The sequence below is a fragment of the Camellia sinensis genome, unplaced genomic scaffold (assembly GCF_055761805.1).
Source record: "Camellia sinensis isolate YWXY unplaced genomic scaffold, ASM5576180v1 Unanchor3, whole genome shotgun sequence".
Taxonomy (NCBI): Eukaryota; Viridiplantae; Streptophyta; class Magnoliopsida; order Ericales; family Theaceae; genus Camellia; species Camellia sinensis.
The window spans coordinates 8773364-8796778 of record NW_028129178.1 but is presented as its reverse complement, the minus strand read 5'-3'; the positions used below and the strand labels follow the sequence as shown (position 1 = coordinate 8796778).

The following is a 23415-nucleotide window of genomic DNA, read 5'->3' as shown; positions in this document are numbered from 1 at the left end:
AACTTGAACAGACACCAGGGTACGGGAGAGAACCAGAGGAAAAGGCAGAGTTATGACAATCGCCGAGCGCAGTTTGGTACCAAGAAGAAGGCGAACGCCAGCAGTTCAAGCAACCCAAGACAAGAGAGTGGTACTAAGCCGATATGTTCCAGTTGTGGGAAGCCACATTTCGGGGTCTGTCGTCGAGCGTCTAGGGCTTGTTACGAATGTGGCGAAGTAGGCCATTTTGTGAGGGACTGTCCAAAAACGAAGGCTGGGGAAAGTAAAAAAGATGAGAATACTTCGGGCTCCATGCAGAAAGGTAATGCTGGGAAAGGACCGATGAGACAAGGCAGAGTTTTTGCACTAGTATCAGGGGACACTCAAAATGCTGAGACAGTGGTGTCAGGTATGCTTTCGATTTGCTCTCAAAGTGCATATGTATTGATTGATTCAGGTTCTACGCATTCATTCATTTCTGCTAAGTTTGCCGAGAAGATTAATAGGAAACTAGAACCCCTTGATTATGTATTATCTGTATCTACTCTATCTGGGAGATCTATGAATGTTGCATCCATCTATCGAGCATGTGTTGTTGTGATTGGGAATGTTGAACTGTTAGCCGACTTAATGCCATTAGACATAACCCATTTTGATGTTATTTTGGGGATGGATTGGTTAGTGACAAATCACGCGTCCATAAATTGTGTTTCAAAGAGTGTCATGTTAAAACCCCCGAACCTAGCCGAGGTCACGTTTCAAGGAAAAGGGGTAGTATCTCCACCTTACTTAATTTCATCCATGAAAGCCTATAGATTGATCCAAAAAGGGTGTCAAGGTTATCTGTGTAGCATATTAAGTAATTTGAATCGAAACGTTGAGTTAGCCGACGTCCCAGTGATTAGTGAATTCCCCGACGTCTTTCCAAATGATTTGCCTGGTCACTTAGTTGATAGAGAGGTAGAGTTTGCTGTTGACATCGTGCCGGGTACCCAGCCCATCTCTAAAACACCCTATAGGATGGCCCCCGCCGAGCTTAAGGAATTGAAACTTCAACTACAAGAGTTGCTCGATAAGGGTTTTATTAGGCCGAGCACTTCACCCTGGGGAGCACCCATCTTGTTTGTTAAGAAGAAGGATTGCACACTTCGTCTTTGTATTGACTACCGGGAACTGAATAAGGTAACCATTAAGAATAAGTACCCGTTGCCGAGGATAGACGATTTGTTCGATCAATTGCAAGGAGCACGAGTCTTTTCCAAAATTGACTTTAGATCGGGCTACCATCAGCTTAAAGTCAAAGCCGAGGATGTTGAGAAGACCGCTTTTCGGACGAGGTATGGCCACTACGAGTTTTTAGTGATGCCTTTTGGAGTGACCAATGCCCCTGCGGCCTTTATGGATTTGATGAATAGAGTCTTTAAACCATACCTAGATGAGTTTGTGGTGGTCTTCATCGATGACATATTGATCTACTCTAAGAGTAAAGCCGAACACGAGGAGCATTTGAGGCTTACCTTACAGACTTTGAGGGATCGGAAATTATATGCTAAATTTAACAAATGTGAGTTTTGGCTTTTCACTGTTTCATTTTTGGGGCATGTAGTCGATGAGGAGGGTATTTCGGTCGATCCTAGTAAGATTGAGGCCGTGGTGAATTGGCCGAGACCAGCTAATGTGTTCGAGGTCTGTAGTTTTCTGGGGTTGGCTGGTTATTACAGGAAATTCGTAAAAGATTTCTCAAGGATTGCAACTCCGTTGACACAACTGACTAAGAAGGGAGTAGCTTATGAATGGACTAAGGATAGGGAAGCAGCCTTCCAAGAGTTGAAGATGAGGCTAGTCACAGCACCAATTCTTGTACTACCATCAGGTAATGAAGAGTTTCATGTCTATAGTGATGCTTCGCATAAGGGTCTGGGTTGTGTATTAATGCAAAGAGGTAAGGTTATAGCATATGCCTCTCGTCAGTTTAAGCCACATGAAAGGAACTATCCCACCCATGGGCGAGGTCCATTCCTTGTTATATATATAGAGTTTTGTCTTGTAATGTTTTGAAAGGACTTCGGCTATTATTCATGCAAACCCCTTTATTATTTATACCATTCACTGAGTATCCAAGCTCACCCTCTCTATATATATGTAGGTGATGAGCAAGAAGGCGGCGACGCCTAGATGTGAATCTGGAGCTTATTTTGGATTTTGATTATGTCGGCCTAACTTGTAATTACGTCGGCAATCTTGAAAATTGTGCTTCTCGATTTGTAATACTTGTATGTTGCATACGCCGGCTTGAGAAGCCTTTTGATCAAGATGCGTGTTTTGTATACTTGTTTATGTCAGCAATTTTTGAAGCTTATGTATTTTGAACATGTCGGTTCGAGAAGCCTTTTTCCAAGATGTAAGATGTATTTTTGTACTTCATTTCTATTTGTATCCAAGTTGTAAAGCTATGTAAAGATGTATGCCATTTCATTTGACTTTTGCACTGCTCTTATGGACCACTTATATTTTAGATTATTGCTTCCGCACTTGTGAGCCCCCTATATCTATACTCTGATTGTGTGTGAATTTTGGCAGTTGGCCTTCGGTAATCACGAATTACTGGCCATCACGGCACCAAACTACTAGGGGCGATTTGGGGTCGTGACAAATGAGGTTTGGGATGTGGGCTTGCCAAGACAAAGTATTGCTTATATGAAAATGGATCTGACTTCTTTTTAGGAGACTGTACAAGCCCCAAGGTAATAAAAGCCTCTTGGATCTTTACTCACCTCAATGAAGAAGACTTAAAATCTCCTAAAGGTTGTAAATTAGGAAGAAAAGTTGGTCAAAGGAAACAAAAACAATAAACTGCCAACCTTAATGTACTGAAATGGATTGAACATACAAAAAGTGACAAAAACATGTTTAAATAAAAAACAATTGACTTACAATGGATTGTAATCATAATTGGAATATGAAAAATCAGCCATGAATGACAAAACTAATCTAAAATGACATGGATGTCAATGACACTGATGCCCAACAACTAAACTACGACACATGTGCCTTAAAAATGAACTAATGTTAAATGCCAAGGCTAAATTGACATTGATGTCGTTGAGTTTTTTTTTTTTTTTTTTTTCTTTTGAGTTAGTGTCAATGCCTTGAACTTACTTATGCTTGTAAATGGCCTTTTATAGCCGTTGGGTGCCTCATAAAAGCCAGGAACAAGCTCCTAAACTTTCTTATCCACTTTGGTTAATTGGATGATAGGTTGGCTCTATGGATGCCATGTGTTGCATGTGCTAAATTTACTAATTTACTAGTCTTGAAGCCCAAATATCTCAAACATGTGCTAAATTTACTAATTTGCTAATATGTGGGAGGAACAGTTGCCTCCACCTTTTTCTAGCTGTTGGATCATAAGTAATGGGATTGAAGATATGATGGATGGATGACACATGTCATAACCTCCATACCAAATCCCAACATTATATCTCCATAGTGGTACGAAACAATGGTCAATAACCATCTCCTAAAATAGAGGAACAAATTTGTTGGAGGTATTGAAAGAAGAATATCTCTCAACTAATTCCTATAAAATAGGAAACCATCACCACCATTATCTGATAAGCACTTAGATAAAATCACCTAGAACTTTCACTTTCATAGATCACGAGTGCCATGTGTCATCTCCTAATTTGGCTATTCCTCCTAGAAAATCACCTCAGGGGTAACTTTATCAAACTTGCCAAATCTACTTAAATTATCATGAATATTCATTTATTTGAATACTAGCATCATCCTATTGGGCGGTCATTTTCGGTACAAACAATATTTCCTTCAAACGTTTCCTCTATAATGTTCAATTAAGAGGAGACATTTGATTGATTTCCACTTTTGAAATCTTTCTGAAGTGTGGGGATCTGAAAAGGGAGGTCCCAGCAGCTGTACACTTCTTCAGGCAACTTGCCTGATGTCTCGATCATGATGAGTGGGATCGATCAGGGGTGCAATGTGAGATACGAGCGAATGGTCTACATTTAGCATATCCGATAAAAATCCACTTATCAAACAGAAGTGCTAAATGTAAATCAAACATCAGACATGGATTCAGTCTGGGTATATAGGTATGAGGGGAAAATATCATTAATTGAGCACTCCCGTTCACTCGATCAAAGATTGGCCTCTATTGGTTCTGGATATAAGAATTATTAACACAATATGAGCATATAACCCAATTATTAGTGCTATTTTTACTATGTGAAACACAGAAGTATAGATCAGATCACCTACTTTAGAATACTCTTATATCTCGCGATTTGAAAAGGGTTTGAAAGTAGAAATCTCATAAAAATATGAGATAACTAGTGTAGGAAGAGATAATAATCATTCCAACTTGCGAAATAAGGCATCCACGCAATGAGCAATCATCGAGATATATCACATAAGTACGTAGCCTCATGGTAGCATGCTAGACATAATAAAGAGCAAACACATACATGATGCAATAAAAAGGCGCAAGGCTCACTTAGTACTCCTCTGCACCATGTCATAAGCGTAAGGGCTTAGAAATCCATGCATGATCCTAGATGCCATAATCGAGGGGATGATTTGCAATGGAATAAAAAGGAGACTCACTGGGTACTCTAGCCAAGTGTGACATAAAACAAGATGGTTAGAAAAGATGCACGATCCTAGATACGATAATCTACAAAATGCAAACACACATATGGAATAAATCTTACGGGCCTAATCACAACTGAGATGACATGCTAATCACCAAGGAAAGCACACCACATAACAATATTTACCAAAACATAATTATTTGGGCTTGGATACATGATCCTAATTTAATCATGTGAATACCATGATGACAACTCAATAATCAAAGAAAAATAAATAAACTTAAAACGAGAGAGAGAGAGAGAGAGAGAGAGAGAGAGAGAGAGAGAGAGCGTAGAGAGAAAAGAAACTTGTTTCAACACATTTGATTATGAACTACCTGAATCCATGAAAAAGAGGTTTGAGAGGGTAGGTCTAACCTATCCTTATGGAGTAAACCGTGCTTGGGTTTCTCAAGATAATAATAATGATTAAAGCTAGGAAAATCAAAGCAATAACAGGCACCTTAGCGAAAGTGAGGAGGTTCTATCCCTCAGACACATGGAAAATGGTAAAAATTACCCAAATCCATGAAAAAGAGTAGGGAGAGGCCAGAATCAACTCGTTCTCTCTAAAGAAAGTCGTGATTAGGCTTCTATAACATCAAAATCAATGAAACGATAAAATAAACAAGGCTCCGACGAGGATAGAGAGACTCTTACCCTCTAACACATGAAAAATGGTATAAACTATCCAAATTCATGAAAAAGAGTGATGAGAGGGGAGATTACATTTATTCTCATAGAGAAAACCTTACCTAGCTTTCTATAGCAACAAAAATCAATAAAGTAATAAAATTAAAGAAACTCTAATGAGAATGGAGGGATTCTACCCCTCAAACACATGAATAAGGGTATAAACTACCCAAATCCCTAAAAATAAATAACGAGAGAGGAGAATTAGACCATTCTCATAGAGGAAGCCATGCCCGGGCTTCTAACCCATAATAAAGCAAGAAAAACAAGTTGGACTTGGCCAAAGTCTCTATACAGGCCTAAATTACTACAAAAAAATCGGTAGAGAAATAGAGGATCCAACTAATCTATCAACAACAACCCAACAACCATCTCAAGATCTCAAGAAGATTTCAAAAAGAGTGGAAAATGGATAGAAGATGAAATAAAATGGAAGTAGGGATTACATCCAAAGCTAGCAGAGATAAGGCCTAAGCTGGTCACAAACACCAATCCAAGCTTCCTCAAGCTGATGAAGATCTCTAGCTCCAAATCTTTAAGCCAAATGATAAAGAAGAGACTCCAAGTGTATAGGTATCTTAGGTATGTATAAAGTTCAATGTCCCTTAGATTTAATAACTAGAATCAACAACTTTTTTTAAAAAAAAATTAACCAATCCTTACCTCTCCAAAAATGAATGATTATATAGGCTTGGGATGCTTGGAATATGCCATTTGGGCCTCAAGGATCTAGATGGCATATTCCAAGATGATAGGGGACACCTCATGAGAAATCTATTAGGCAATTGTTGGCGGACTTGGCCAAACAAAAATTTGTATGACCCGCCTAAAGTGGTTCATCGTGTTTTCTCGAAAAAATCTGTCAAAGCAAAATGGGTATTCAGAAAGAAGTACTCTAGACGTGCTTATCCTTACCAAAATTGTCCGTCTTGTTTCTAAAAAATTGTCCGGCTGATCACATCCCACCTGACCACACTTTTCGCAGAAGGTTTCCTCATCTTCTCACTCATTCCGGCTTTCTAAGCTCACCTTTTTGAAAAATAAATAAACACTTTTTAGAAAACATAACTTTGGAAATAGCCGAAATAATGAGAAGGTATCACTCACCTTACGAAAATCATTTTGAAAAATAGGTTTGAAGGTTTGGAAAACTCTTAGGCCAAAATGGGTATAGGAATGTTCATCTCTCTCCATCTATGACTTGTGCTTGAACTGATCTTTGCTTCATCATCGGGAGCTCTTCACGGAGCACCCAAGGCTTAAGGCTAGTAAAAATTGGGGTGTCTCCAATATGCTTTTATTAAGATCTCCATATATGAATCTCAACAAGTACTTCTGCATCTTTACTAGACCTCTTGGATTAAGTCTTACAAATTTGTCAGTCATTTTGGATTACCTATTGCAAATTTAACAAGACTTCATCATGATCTTCTGAATCCTTATCAAACCTTTTGAATTAGTTCTTGCAAACTTGATATGCCTTCATCAAGACCTTCTCAACTACCTTCTACAGGCCTCACAAGGCTTTATCAAGACCTTCTAAATTTTGAATGCCTCTTAAGTATACACCATGACCGTTGCCCTCCTTATCCAAGTTTAGGCATTCACAAATCAACAGCTGAACTCTTTCGTTCTCGTTTCTCTTAACCAAGCTTGGGTGAGTTCCTTACAAAATAAGGTTGAAGTGGACATCTAATTCTTCTAAGTGAAACTCCTGACATACTCTAAGGAGGCCTGCTCAATGTACTAGAACGTTTGAAATGTTGCTCAGACTTGAAACTTCTATTAGGCCTTTTTTGACATTCTAAAAAGCCAAAACTCTTGCGTGAAAGGTCTACTAAACTGTAAGGCCCATTCATTGGGCTACAAAGCCTGAAGTACTTGTTAGGCTTGCAAAAGATGTTGGGCCTTCACAAACATTCCAAAAGGCCAAAACTTTGATTCGTGTCTTCAATATGAGAAAACTTGTTATTTTTCTTCAAATAGCCAAATTTATTATAAGTTGAACTTTCTTCCTTGATTAATACACTTTGCTTCATTCAACACCTCCTTTGAGTTTTTTGATGAATCAATTTGAACAAATGGAGATGTTTGTTTGGCTTATGAAAATATTCATGTGACTTGAGACTTTTTGCACTCACCTTCTTATTTTGTATAAGCCATGCGAATAGTATTCTCTTTTGAAGTGCCTTACAAACCCAATGTGGATGTAAGTTTTCATGTACAAAACCAAAAGTTGGCACATGCATGTAATGCTTTTGGCATTTTGAGAGTTGTCGAAAAGGTCTTCATCCGATGGAGGAGGAGAAAGAGGTTGTTCATCACCTTCAATGATATCATGCTCCCTATGCAAATTGTCCTCAAATTCTCCAACTTCATTTTGTCTCCCTTGTGCCCTTTCATGAGAAAAAAATTGTTGGATCTCTTGACTACTTTTCAGGCCTTTAGTTCGGCTTACCTCAAGCTTGACTTTTGACTTGATTTCAAAGTTGACTCAAGGCTTGATCTCCTATCTACATCTTTTCTCCTCACTTTTGAAAATTGTGCTGTAATCAAAGATTGTTATCTCTTCTCTTACCAGGTTCATAAGATTATGGGTAGGTTTTTTTACTGTAGACTTGATCATTGGTGGGTTGTCTTTACCTTCTGACGGCCTATGAAGAAGATGTTCTCCTAACACTTGTCCTTACCCTTTTTTTCTTGGGTTAGGCGATGAAATGATGAAGCCTGATAGAATCCCAGGGGAGATGGGTATCCAATAGTTGGTGGGTCCGAAGAATTCACCCTTGGGGACACTTCTAGAGTACCAAATTGTGGAATAACAAACTAGCCATTAGTGGGATCGTCTCTCACTTTTGGCAACTTACAAGAAGGATGCCCCTTCATGTCCAAGTCTCGTCCTTTCGGAATAGGAGTTCTCAATGAAGATCCTTGACATAGTCTACGAGGATATAACAAGTTAGCAGCTAGTGCTTTAGGCAAATCTACTTTTGCAACAAGGAGTCTTTGCCCTCCCATACATTATAAGGGTGACTAATTAAACCTACTATTTTGGAGTTCTGAAATGCCCTCTTGCCCTCATTGTATGACTGAATTCATTAGGACTAACACTTCATGTAGAAGGCATTTAAGGAGATAGTTTATATCACATTGAAAATATTGAGTTTCATCTCCAAACGATCAATTTCATCCATCAGCTAATGAATTTCATAGTTCAATCGCCTTTTTTGTTTGTACCCCCAACTGTACTTTTCCATAGAAGATATAAAATATAAAGGCATAAGCTGACATTTTATATTGTCAATAAGATAAATCTCATTTTTTAAGTTGTTAATCTCATCTTTGCGCCAATGCACTTCTTCTTTAAAACGCCAAATTACTAATTCCAACTCAAGATAATGCATTGATATAATAACAAATTGGCATATTCAACCCCTTAAATTCCTTTGGGGTTTCACTAGACATGCCAAAATATGTTTGCACCAAATTTGGCTAAGTAAGGAGATTTAGGATACAGGCGTGCCATGGAAAAGTATTGCCTACGTGAAAATGGATCTGTCTTCTTATCAAGAGATTGTGTAAGGGCAAATGGGATAAAAGCCTCCTAGTTCTTTACTCGCCTCGATGAAGAGGACTTAAAATCTCCTAAGGGTTGTAAGATAGGAATAAAAGTTAGCAAAAGGAAATACAAACAAGAAACTGTCAACTTCAATGTACTCAAATGGATTGAACATACACAAAGTGACAAAAACAGTTTTAAATAAAAAGCAATTGAGTGACAACATTTTGTAATTACAATTGAAATATGAAAAATCATCCACAAACGACAAAACTAATCTACAACAACACGGATGCTAATGGCACTGATGCCCAACAACTAAACTATTGCACATGTGCCTTAAAGATGAACTAAAGGTAAATGCTAAGGCCAAATTGACACTGATGTTGTTGAGTGTTTTGTTAATTTAAGTTGGTGTCGATGCATTGAACTTGAGCTTGCAAATAACCTCTTATAGCCGTTGGGTTCCTCTTGAAAGTTACAAATGGCCTCATAAATTTTCTTGGCCACTTTGCTTAGTAGGATGCTAGGTTGGCTCTATGGCTGCCATGTGTCCAATTACCAAGTCTTGAGGCCCAAATATTTCAAACATGTGTTGAATTATTTCTTACATTTATTGAATTTGCTAATTTGTAGGAAGAATAGTTTCTACCACATTTTTCTTGTCTTCGGATCATGAATAATATATGTCATAACCACCATACCAAATCCCAAGATTATAGCTTTATAGTGGTATGGAATAATGGTCAATAACCATATCCTAAAATATTAGGAACACATTCTGCTGGAGATATTGATAGAAGAATATCTCTTAACTAATTCCTATAAAATAGGAAACCATCGCCACCATTATCTGATAAGCATTTTGATAAAATTACCAAGAACTTTCACTTTCATGGATCACCAATGCCACGTGCCACATCCTAATTTGGCTATTTCTCCTAGAAAATCACCTTAGGAGTAGCTTTATCAAACTTGCCAAGTCTACTAAAATTACCATGAACATTTATTTGTTTGAATGACTATCGCCAAGTGGCATCATCCAATTGAGCGGTCATTTTTGGTATAAACAGTTTTACACACGGTCTTTTTTAGATACAAATTCTAATGGTATGTAACAGAGAGATCACATTGTAACAAAATTAAAAGTGTAAGGATTAAATTGATCAAATTGAAACTACAGGGACTAAAATGACACTTCACTTAAATTACAAGGACTAATGGTGTAATTTACACTATAAAGAGACAAACCTTGAGATTGATAAGTGGTTCAGTGCCAGCTTCGTTTCCTACATTGCAACATAGTTAATACACTTGAAACATGAGCAAATAGAGTTTTCCTTCAATTTTTTTACGGTAATATTGTCCTTCCGGCCAAATGATTTTAGGAGAATGTTGCACTTGATTCATCCATCCCTTCTTCAAATTGCTACCAAGTCCTATTTTCCACTTTGAAATGCTTGCTATTTATTTATTTATTTTTAACAAATTCAACATATATTTATGTTAACTATAGGTGTTTAGTGTGGATATGTATTTATATGTCCAATTCATTTGATCACACATCCAAGGACAAGGGGACATGACAAAAAAGATCATATCTGTTAATTTACTTCTTTAATGTTTCAAAGTAAAACAATGGAAACCAGGGTTACTGTTGTAAGTAAACCATATCAGTAGCCGTTGTTACATCTGTGGTGACTTTTCCTAAGCTTATTTGGATAGTCCAAATCATTTATATTGTAAGGTCCGTGAAGTAGATTATTTATGAAAAGAATCAGATTAGTCGGATATTTGTAGTCCCTTAACAAGATCACATTTTTGTTGGGAAAAAAATAAATGGTTAGCATGATTTTGATAATGTTTTTAAAAATAATTAGAACTCGATCATAGGGTTATAGATATCTGATTAACCTAAATTTTTACATGGATGATATGTTCAACAAACCTTACAATATGAACAATTTGGATGATCAAAATAGGTCAAGAATAATGCTCCACAGAAGCTCACAACAGTTAATACTATGACTACTACAGTAACGCTGAGTCCAAAATAATGTCAAATGCATATCTCGTTTCCTTATCCACGTATTCATATGTCAAGTATTTAACATGAATACTTCATATATAAGGAAAATGAAAATATATATATATATATATGTAAATGCTTGTACCGAAAATGACCTCCCTATCAAATGATACCGCATGGTGTTGATTATTCAAATAAATGGATGTGCATGGTAATTTTAATGAACTAATAGATTTGTAAAGTTTTATAAAGTTATCTCCAAGGTGTTTTTCTCGGAGTAACATCCAGATCAAGAGGTGATACACTGCGCAGGTGACCCGTGAGAGTGAAGGTGCTTGGTAATTTTATCAAGTATTCTTAAGTAATGGTGGTTTCCCATTAATATGCTGAGATATTAACTCATTATCGCTAGAAAATCATGTACCTATTTTCAAGGAGACGTTTATTAACCATTCCTATTAACCACCATGGAGCTATCATCTTGAGATATGGACATGGGGCACCCATTATGGGCATTCACAGACTAGGCCGATCCATCAAACTAGCCCGATCCGACCCAATTCACTGGTTTTTAAGTGGTCTCAATAGTATGGGCAGGTGGATTCTGATAGAGATTTTTCTAATCCACCTATGTTTGGATAGATGGCAGACGAGAGGCCATCGAACCCAACTTGATCCGCCAACCTCCTTTAAGAAAATGATGTTATGTTTATATAATTTGCATGTTAAAAAAATGACATTTTATTTAGTAATAATATTAGTTACTTATGAAATATGAAAGTTTGGTCATTATTTCAATTATAAAAAATGAAGAATAAAAAATTTTGGACTCAAATAAAGCCCAACATAGTAAAAAAATTACTATAAAATAGTTCAAATATATATATAACTGCAAAACCCAAACCACTAAATGGATTCGCATCCACCTGTCAATCCACACGAATTGCTCAATCCGCATTCGCTAACTATGCAAACGAATGCATATTGATTTTTTCTAATCCACCTAAGTTCAGACGAATGGCGAATAGGAGGCACCTAACCCAATCTGATCCGCGAGCACCCTTAGCACCCATCCATTTAAATTCAAGACCCACTACTACTTGATCCAACGACTAGGCGAAAATGGGGCAATCACCAACATATCTTGAGGGATACATTAGAGATATTTGAGCAACATGGTTGTTGAGGGACACTTGGCACTCTAGGAGGTGTTCTAGAAAACCACTAACCAAAAGTAGTTGGAAAAATGTTTGGTGGCCCGAAAATATGTGGCTCGAATGGCTCGAAACACCTAAAACATGTTTTTGGGCCACCAACCTTTGTTAAAGTAGTTGAGTGATATATTAGGAGCTAGTTCGAAACGGCTAGAAGGTCAAGCATATAAAGGTCATTTCAAGATGGGAAAACCCCCAACCAATCATGCAATCAATTCAAAAAATACTTGGCATTTATCTCTCAAGACTTTGTGACGTTTTAACATTAGATTACCAGTAACTTCATTAGCTTACAGTATTTTTCATTTCTATTTCAAAAGTTAGCTTAGTTTGTCCCAAATATTGTACTTTAATTTGTTTGGATATAATAAAATTCTTGTTGTGTTCTCTTCCTTACTTCAAGCACTTAGGAGATTCTAAGTCCTTTTCATTGACGGAACAAATAAACCAAGAGGATTTTTATCCCTGGACCTCACATATTCTCTTGAGAAGAATTTAGAAATATTCAACAGATCGGACTATACTTGGCACGCCGCTCCCAGGCTCCTGCGGCTTCCATTGCTCATTTACACCCATTTTTGTGGAAACAGTAAGATAACCCAAAAAAAAAAAAACAAAAAACAAAAAAACAAAACAAAACAAAACAAAACAAAACAAAACAAAAAAAAAGGAAAGAAAAAAGAAAAAAGTAAATACTCAATTTATCACTGATTAAAAAAGTTTATTTCATTTTTTATTAGTCCACGAGTGATTTTTTTCCTTCATTGTTTTTTCCCCTAATTTTAAAGAGTTAATAACAAGACCAACAACCAATTGGGAAGGGGACCAATTTGGCACAGTAAGGTAATATGTGTAGAAATGGGATAAATATATTGGTCTCCTGGTAAAGCAAGAGACTTCTATCTAGTAGAGTATTTTCTAACGAGGACATGATATATGCAATTTTACTTTAGTTTTAAAGAGATTAATTGTATAACTCAAACTAACAACACGAAGGATGCTAGAGACAAATTTTAAAATTGGACCAAGATAAAAACCTAATCTTCCTAAATTTTCATTGACTTGTCCGTTAATTTCTTACCATTTGATATTAGTTGAACGATTATTGGAATCGTAATACCAGTGTACGAGTCTCCACCAACATAAATAGGGTTTGAGAAGAACTCTGAATGATCAATCAACCACTGCCAAAATGTTTTTTTTTTTTAAATAATTAATAAATGGTTACAAAAATAAACAAAGTCTACTATTGATAGCCCAAAAGAAAAAAAAAATAATAATAATTTTATGAAATTGTTTACAACTGTCTAATGCTATGAACAAATCTCCATTTACTACCAAAAGCTACTGTTAAGCATTGTATCTTGTTGCTTTTGTTGGAGAGTTAACAAATTACCTTCTTGAGAAATTCATAGGCTTGGTCACAAGATTGCAAATCAGTAGATTTAGAAGCAAGAGAGGTAGTTTCATAGGAGAATCCAGTACCAACAGGCAAATCTACAAAGAGTATGCTCGTCACCTGATATTTAACATCACCGCGATTAAATTTTATCATATGTGCTTATGCACATAATCCCTGGAGGAGATTGGCTTTTCTCCAGTCAATTGGATATGTAGTCCAATTTTTTGTGAGAGGGTAGGTAAAATAATAATAACAATAACTTGGTGATCTAAACAAATTTTCATGTCAGACCGTGTGCGTAGATTATTTATAAAAAAATAATAATAATAAATTTGTAGCCATATTATTTTGACTTCAAAAATAAATAATAGGGCAAATTATAAATATACCTGTTGAGGTTTTCTTAAAAATATTATGGTTGTGGAAATTACATTCCACCCTATGAAGTTTCTAATTATATAACAAATAATCTATTTTATTAATAAATCTTCATGTCACTTGACAATTTTTAACGAAGTTAGAAATATATTTCAATTGACAATTCAAGTAATTTTATTGTTTTATAGGAGAGCAGTTAGGAATTTCAATTTTTTGTTAATTTTGTTCAATAATTTTTTTTGGCAATGAGGTATTTGTAATTTTCATAACCACGGGACGATTTGTATTTTAAATAAATCTCAAAAGATATATTTGTAATTTTCCAAGAATAATAAATAGTTGGAAAAGTAAACCTTTCATTTTTTAAAGATAAATATTATATGGTTGTAATCAATCAATCAATTAGATTTTTTTTTTTTTTTTTTTTTTTTTTTTTTTTTTGTGTGTGTGGGGGTGATAAAACCACAATATGAATATATCACCAAAGTAGGACACATGGTGGATATTATTATCCCTAGATGTTCGGTTCACTGAAGAGAAACTCATCCCTAATCCATATATGCACAGGTAGTCAGGGCGGCTCCAAGACTTGGTCAGAGGTGTCACTCGAACCCCCTAGCTGAATTTATTTATTTATTTATTATATAAATATTAGATTTTAGGGAAAAAATTAGTAATTTAACCTACTAAAATACAATTTTGAACCCATAGTTTTAAGTCCTACTCTTTTGAACCCACCAATTTTGAACCCATATTAGATATTAGCATGTCTTTTTGCTTAAACAATAGTATTAATATATTGAAATATTTTTGTTTATAATTTTAGAATTTAAATTAATTTGTTGATTTTTTTCTCCATAGGTGATATAATTATTAATGTGAATTTTCTGTAAGATGTATGGTATTTAAGTTTTTGATTGACACCACTGACAAAAATTCCTAAGTCACCACGGCATGTAGTTACACAAATTCTTACAAAATAGGCCAATTGTTAAACAAACTATGGTTGCTGTCAAGGCAACATATAAAATTTTAATGCTTCAGATAGTTATAGATAGTTGCTCTTAACAGCATATAAAAATGGTATGACAATAATAGTCTCAGCCTTCTTGTATTCTATCTACCTTCGTCCATGAGTTTGGATTCAAGACTAAAGTCGGCAAACTCCCACCATTCTGCTTGACCTTGAAATTTAGTGGACCTGCAGATTAGTTAAGCCATTTATTTATTGTCAATACATCAACAGTTCAAATCAATTAGAAATAAGATATTGTATTAATTATTTGTGTTATCAAAATCAGATTGTAATGGGGTATTTTATTGTGTGAGGGTAGTTTGGTAATTTGACTCACTCACTCAGTCTCACGCATCAAGATTGAAAGTTTCGCTCCATTATCTGCTCAAGTAGGGATTTCATACATGTTTTAAATCTCTTTTAAACAAGTTTTTCAAAAAAAAAAAAATTTAAATTTAAAAAAAAAGAGCTGGAATCAAATACAAAAACATGTTTTGAGAACATGTGCAAAATTGGCCCTGCTAAAGTGGGGCAATCGATCGCAATTTGGAGAGATCGGTCTCACGTTGAGCAGTGGTTAGCATTCGATAAACAATCAATCGGCCATCAATTGCATTTTGTGCAGTAGCAAGCGATCACTGAGAGATCGATCCATCGATAAAATATAGTATGACTTTGACTCTCTTGCGTACTCATGTGATTGAGTGTGAAAGTGTCACTTAGGTTAATTGGTTAAATTTAACATAAAATTATCTTTTTTTAATAAGATAGCCTACTTGTTCCCCTGAATTCCAATATTTCAAAAAACTTAATAATTACATTCACAATTCCCCTTTTATAATTCCATGTAAAAGGAGATGTGTATTATATATTTTTGTTCCTTTAAAAATAGGATTGGTCCAAACGTACTATAGCTTTGGCCCTCTGGAAAACCATCACTAAGACTTTCAAAAACAAGGAGAAAGAATCATTGATATCTCCAAATTCTTTTATGGTTTCGTCCTAAAATACTTTAATTATGTTACATTTAAAAAAATAAATAAATAAATTTTCACATGATTCAATAAGACATAAGAGAGACATACACAGATATTTGAGAAAAGAAGATCCTTAACTTTTTATTCACAACCAATGTAAAGGGCTTAGTGAATTACGTGAGAATCTCGATACATAATTCAATCACCATTGTTCTGAAATGGGAAATAGAAGAATTCAATGAGAGAGAAAATGAGCATGGAGAAGAAAGAATTACCTATTTCATTAATGAAAGCAGAGAAGGCAGAGCAGCCCGGGCCTCCTGTCAACCAAAGAAGCAGAGGGTCCTCTTTGGGGTTGGACTCAGACTTAACAAAGTAGTAAAAAAGTTGTACATCCTCTGACTCATCCACACCCACATACCTGATTACAGGCACATGTATGCACAATACATACATAACATTAATGTACTATATATTCATGCACAAAGAGAGAAGAAGAAGAAGAAGAAGAAGAAGAAGAAGAAGAAGAAGAAGAGTCAAGTATACTGAGTTGACCCACCCACCCGGTTTCAAGTTCAAAGGGAAGGGGTCCTTCAAATCCTGGGAGAGACTCAACCACAGAGTGACCGAGTACAAGCTTAGATGAACAAGCAATTATCAAAAGAGAAAGCATGAAAACCAAAAGCAAGCAAAGCAAGTGTGCCATTTTTGAAGCCATGTTTGTGTTCAATTGGGAAGCAATTAATAGGGATGTTTAAAACATGAAATTTGGGTCTGAGGGCGTTTAGGGTCTATTGACTCTGTTTCTTTGTAAGCCTTAAGGCTTTTTCCTCTCCTCGAATAAATAAATAAATAACATCAAATTTGGGTATATTAGGCTTACCTCCTCTAAACTTTATAGAAAATACAGATAGTCTCACATTTTTAATATAATTATTACAACTTCTCTTTAGGTTTTAAATCACATAACACTTAAGTCATTCTTTATAATTAATTTGTGAATCGTGCCAATAAAAAGATATGTTATCATATCTATTTTACAAAAAATATATATTTATTTTTGTTTATTTCTATGTCTCAAACTTAAAGAGTTAGTATATGACAGCACATAAACAAGAAAAAGAGACTGGAAGGAGTGTTTGTTTTGCCCACTTCTCTTTATTTTCTTTGGACTTTCTTTCTTCATTTCTTGCTGATGTGATGACAAATAAATTAATGTATTCTAGTTTCTTGGTGATAATGACAAATAATTATATTTTAACCATATAAAAACATTGACAAATTATTGTACACGTTGAATTTGTTTTCGTACATAATTTTAGGATAAACTATCATGTATGGCCATGTTGTTTACTTTATTTTTTTCAATATATATATTTTAATTTAGAGTATGAACTAATAATATTTTTTTTATTTTTTTTATTTTAAATGGAATCCAATTGTTACCTTCCATCTATGTTTTGACGAAAAAGGGACACCTGATATTAACACGTTGCTGACTCAGCCTCGGCTCAAGAACAATTTTTAGAATGGGTCTAAGCTCTTTTCCAGTATAGAAATATTGTTGGGCCACTGTGGTTCTAACTCCAGATTCATATCGATAATTCAAATCATTCAATGGGTAAAATTTGTCAAGTATATTATTTTTACATTAAATCACATTAATCAATAACCACTTGATCCGTTTGCATTTGTGTCTGCGATTTATTTTTAAAATCATAACTGTCGTTGAAACAAATGCAATCTGTGATTAATGAAATTGATGAATGTTCTGGGTGCTTCCAAACAATTTCATTAATTATGTCCTTATTTCCATGAAAAAGTCACCAAGCAATTTCATTAACCTGCGATTTGTTTGGTTGTATATTTTGAAAATAGTTTTGTAGTTTTGTAATTGGAGTTTTATAGTTTGGGATGATTTGTAGTTTTTTTTTTTTTTTTTTTTTTTTTTTTTGTAATTGAATAGATGAGTATGAGAGAAATAGTGATTAAATAATGTGTAGTTAACAAATGCAATTTGCGATTCACTTTTTTATGAAAATAAGGATGTGATTAATGAAATTGTTTGGTGAGAAGAACAAATTATCGTTTTGATGAAATTTGTTTTCTAATTTATCACCCAGATACTAGATGACTACCAGACCACCTGCAACGCTGGAAAATTTGCCAGAACAATGGTCAAAAATGTCACCGGAGGTGGCGACTAGTGGTGGTGGTGATATGGGCGGATAGATAGATTACATGGACAGATAAGTGACATGTGGATAAATATTGTCACCCCTTGGATTCTCCAGATCTAAACTAAAAAAAAATATTCCTGCACAATAAAGGAAAGACAATAGATACTGAAAATAAAATATCATTCTTTGTGTATGTGTGTAATACATGAAACATATTTATTACATACATCCTATATTCTATATGGCATGAATATACAATAAATAAAAAATATCAATATTTTTACAGAAGAGATGTCTTTAGGCTTATATAAAAAAATGTGTAACCCTTAGCAAAAATATAGGCACTCAGCCTAGAAAAATATAAAGGCCATATAGGCCAACAATTAATAGAGCTATCTCTAGCTCATGCACATATATAATCCAGTAGAAAATTCTTTATATCTACTAATATGTATCCACAAAAGCATTTGACAATGGTACTACGCATAAATAGTGTAAGAACAAGAAGAAATAATAATCAGCGGAAATAAACAGATTCAGACATACTTTTCACACTCAAATCGAATCCATGGATCATGTGGGTGAATCATGTGCCTCTATTGATTTCTTTGAATAATTCCCAGTAGCACACTATTTACGGTACAAAGGCGAAATGATTTATGGGAAGAGAGAACGTATCATTTTTGTTATTGTATGAAATACAGAACTCAAGGTTTGTTTATATAAGAGAGTTAGGAGACCCATAGGATAGACATATTATCCCAGATAATATCTATCACATATCAATAATATTTAATTAATAATTATCATCTAATATATTGACAATTATCCATATCAAAATTATCTCATATCAAGATTATCTCATATCATGAAATATAATCTATTATTTTATTTAGATCTCTTCTAATTGGGTCATGCCACCATGGGCGACCTAATTGGGTCCAAGTTCTAATCCCAACCCAATTTTCAACATCACCCACTCGAACATGAGTTTGCATGACACCGCGCCTTTTGTATCTCAATCTACCCAATAAACGCAATCATACTAACCAATGGACCGTGCAACTACTAAGAACACCTGTATGTGGGAGCTCTACACTAGAAACTCAAAAAGAGTCAGCATAGAGACATCAACTCGAAAATAAAAATAGTGTCTCATATACCCATCAAATTACACCGGTCCAAAAAACATCTTTAATCCCTCAAAAAAACATGTTTACATTTATTGGGTGGATTGAGATACAAAAGGCGTGGTGTCATGCCATCGCATGTTCGAGTGGGATTACATTTATAAATGTAATCATACCTTGGCCAGTATGATTACATTTATTGGGTGGATTGAGATACAAAAGGCGCAGTGTCATGCCATCGCATGTTCGAGTGGGAGATGTTGGAAATTGGGTCGGGGCTAGAACTTGGACCCAATTGGGTCGCCCATGGTGGCATAACCCGATTAGGAGAGATCCAAATAAAGTAAAAATTATATTTCAAGATATGAGATAATCTTGATATGGGGTAATCTTGATATGGATAATTGTCAATATATTATATGACAATTATTAATTAGATATTATTGATATATTGACAATTATCCATATCAAGATTATCTCATATCTTGAAATATAATATATTATTTTATTTAGATCTCTCCTAATCGGGTCATGCCACCATGGGCGACCCAATTGGGTTCAAGTTCTAACCCCGACCTAATTTCCAACAAATAGGATGCTCAAATTCATTTTCTATCAATAACAATGTTTACGTTCCGAATTTCATAAATACTGAAAGTGTTTAGTAAGAAACCTCAATTCTCAATTCATTTCATTGCATTCCGATCAAATCCTCTCAAGGTATATTCATTTGTTAGTGGCCATCACTGAACACTATCTAAACACCACACTTTACTGGTTGCGAACTGGAAGGACAAATGGGTACCTATTCTATGCGGATTTTCAGTCTTTCATTATGGACTCTCTCGCCAACTTAATCTCATTCCTCTATATATTATATGGATTCACTATGACCATTCAATTTAAAATAATGATTTTATAACCTCAATACAACAACACATGCAATTCTCATTTTTATCTAAAATATGTTCAACAACACTTCCGTTCATCAATGAATTTGCATCCCATGAATTCAACAATTCAATACACATCACATGAGTTTCAATTCATCCTATGATGATGATTTCTACAACGATGTCATTCTCTACTAATGGCCAATAATCAATCTTTACAATATGCAAGAATTTTACAATTTAAAGGTACTCAATTGAAACAAATTAGGTATGATGATCGATCGCCCCAACTTGGCTATTGATCATTCTGCCCATAAAGTTTGGTTTCAACTCTCCTATTCAATGCCACCAATACCAAAATCAACTTCTCAACTCCCAAACATGATTTATTACTTTAGCAACATCAAGCACGTGTGATAATGATACATATAAGCAAATCTATGTACAAGACTAAAATGGATCGTGCCTAACATCAAACAAATATGGGTACTTGGACCGATAGGCGATGTGGACGGATAGAGAAATAGATAGGGGTAATATGGTCTTTTCAAATTATTATATACTTTTGATAGTCCTTGGGGCTATGGTTCCAAAAATATTCAAATTAGACTTTGCAAAAAACCAAAAAAAAAAAAAAAACACCAAACTGTTTGTCATTGGCTAAAAAATCAAATATCACATCAAATATATATATATATATATATATATTTCATTAGTAATTTTCCAAACACATTTTAGGCTTTTTAATTCTTAAAAAAGCCAAAAATCAATTAAAAATACAAATGTAAACAAAGAGCAAAGTGTGTTTGGTAATTTGGAGAAAATGGAAGGAGTTGAGCATCATGTTATGTTGCAAGTTATGATATTTGTGGTGTTGAATGTCACAAATGTCATAACTAGATCAATTTAAGTTATAATCCAAAAAAAAAATTAATAACCAAACTCCATATAAAGAACGACCAAAGAATTTTCTAAATCATAACAAAAATAATGTCATAACTATCTTCTCAATAAATCATAATCAAATCATAACTAATATTACAATAACTCATAATCAATCATTATAGAAATAAGGGTAAATTACACAAATAGTCCCTATAGTTTGGAGCTTGTGTCACTCTGGTCCCTGACTCTTCAATTGTGACACATTTGACTCTGAATTTTGAATCTTGTTCCAAATAAGGACAATTGAAGATATCATTAGATTTTTCAAGGGTAAAATTGTCAATTTGATAAAATATAAACTAATTTGACAACAATAAATGTCAAACAAATATTTTTGAATTTTTAAAAATTATTTATACCTACTAAAAATAAAATTATGTAAAATTGATAAATCTTTTAGACATTTATTTATTTATTTTACCAAATTAATTTTTATTATGTGTTTGGATGATGATCATGTAAAATTAATTTAAAAAAATTAATCATGTAATTTTTATTAATTTTATATAATTTTATCATTGGTGGATAAGAATAATTTTTAAAAAATTAAAAATATTTTTTTGACATTTATTTTTGTCAAATTAGTTTATATTTTATCAAATTGATGATTTTACCCTTGAAAAATCTAATGATATTTTCAATTGTCCTTATTTGTAACAAGATTGAAAATTCAGGGTCAAATGTGTTACAATTGAAAAGGTAGGGACAAAGTGACACAAGTCCCAAACTATAAGGACTATTAGTGTAATTAACCCTAAAAGTAATAATTGAAACGTAAAATACATAACTAAAAAGGTGTATGTATCATAGAATTTGTCTAATTTTTAATTTTTAATTAGGATAGCAATTAGCAGCAACACGTGGGTGACATGAAAATTATAAAATCACCTCAAAATCTGTAATAACTTTAGTAGCCAGACATTAATCAAGAGCTGTGTCATTATATTTTATTTTTAATTAAAAAAATGTTGTATATTGCTGGCTTTTTTGTCCATATAGCTTATAAAGAATAGGGTGATTCTATTTACACACCACTATTACTTTTAGTACATATTATTAATAGATTAAATTTATATTTCAATAATATTCTCTAATGAAATGACCATTAAGGATAACATGAGGTGCATTCTATCTATTCAAAAATTTCATATTTAAAAATATAAAATACTTTTCACACACCATCATTCCTATGTAGTTTAGGATTTTAATATATAAACATTGTATTTCTTCGTCATCTTCACTATTAAGATACACTTATAATATTGTGGGGACATATTTTCTGAATACCAACACGTGGCATGGTGACGCCGACGTGTCAGCCGAGGTGCCACGTGCCCTAGTAGTTAAGCCGAGGTAATCTCGGAGAAGCCGAGGTCATCTCCGAAGATGTCGGAATCCGAAGATAAGGGACAAGAGTCCTGAGGCAAAGAGGGGACTTAGTTAAGATAAGGATAAAGCTCTTAGGGAGTTTATCTCTATCTCTTAAAGAGTCCAGAGTAAGCACTAAGATTGGAATTCATAGAAGTCATACTTCTAGTTGGACTTGGATTAAGTATATTATAAAAGAGAGGCACCCCCGTGGGTCTAAGGTATGCAATTCGTACTTTGAATATTCAGTTTAGTACTTGATTATTCTTGAGAAACATACTGACTTGATCGTCGGAGTACCCCCGGGTGGAAGAACCACCGCCGGAGCTTTTTCTTTCTGTTACAGGTTGCTAAAGCCATCTATTCTGCCGGTGCTCTGCTGCTGATCACTAAACGGGCAGTGTGGTCAGATTTTTACCCACACAATTTGGCGCCGTCTGTGGGAATGAAGGAAGAATAGATGGCCAGTAATGGACAGCAAGGAAACATTGGGGACGATGCTCCTTCTGGGAGCAGCAGACCAATTAACCTTGACGCCGAAGGAGACAATCACAATACAGAAGCCCGTGACCAGGGTCACAGGGAGAACGACGATATCCAGGAAGGTGACACAGCAAAAAGGTCAAACCAAGGAAGGTACTACAATGAAGATAACCTCCAGGTATGGAGGGACAGGTGCCTACGCAGAGACGAGGAAGTAAAAGAATTAGCAAACAAGTTGGCAGACCTCCAGTCAGTCGTCAACTTCATGATGCAGAATAATGTTATGCAACCACCATTCCCGCTGCAAGACACGCCGATACCAACAACCAACACCCAGAAAGGTGGAGGAAAAACAATCCCCGAGGTCCCTCAACATACCAGGAGCGGAAGGCATTCTCACCGGTCTTCCAGGGAAGTCGGACGAGAAAGGCCGAGGCAAGAAGAGTCCCGAAGGACGCAACACATGAAGAATCCAGACCCCAAAGAACATCGACATGTTCAGGGGCAAGTACTCCACT

The 23415-nt window shown here is 34.8% G+C and overlaps 1 protein-coding gene across 4 annotated transcripts in view; it reads right to left on the bottom strand.

Moving 5' to 3' along the window:
* Positions 1 to 16755, bottom strand: part of LOC114262111 (serine carboxypeptidase-like 7) — a 41899-nt gene extending 25144 nt beyond the window's left edge. For 2 of the 4 annotated variants that reach the window (XM_082912393.1, XM_082912394.1), the window contains exons 1-6: positions 16462 to 16755; positions 16174 to 16319; positions 15031 to 15107; positions 13523 to 13645; positions 13208 to 13310; positions 10135 to 10172 (exon numbers count right to left, since the gene is read on the bottom strand). In XM_082912393.1, coding sequence (XP_082768519.1) covers positions 10135 to 10172; positions 13208 to 13310; positions 13523 to 13645; positions 15031 to 15107; positions 16174 to 16319; positions 16462 to 16616 — 642 coding nt within the window. In that variant the 5' untranslated portion in view covers positions 16617 to 16755. The remainder of the gene's footprint in view (positions 1 to 10134; positions 10173 to 13207; positions 13311 to 13522; positions 13646 to 15030; positions 15108 to 16173; positions 16320 to 16461) is intronic. The other 2 variants (XM_082912395.1, XM_028202717.2) reach the window with 2 other exon arrangements.
* Between the last annotated feature and the right edge of the window lie 6660 nt (positions 16756 to 23415).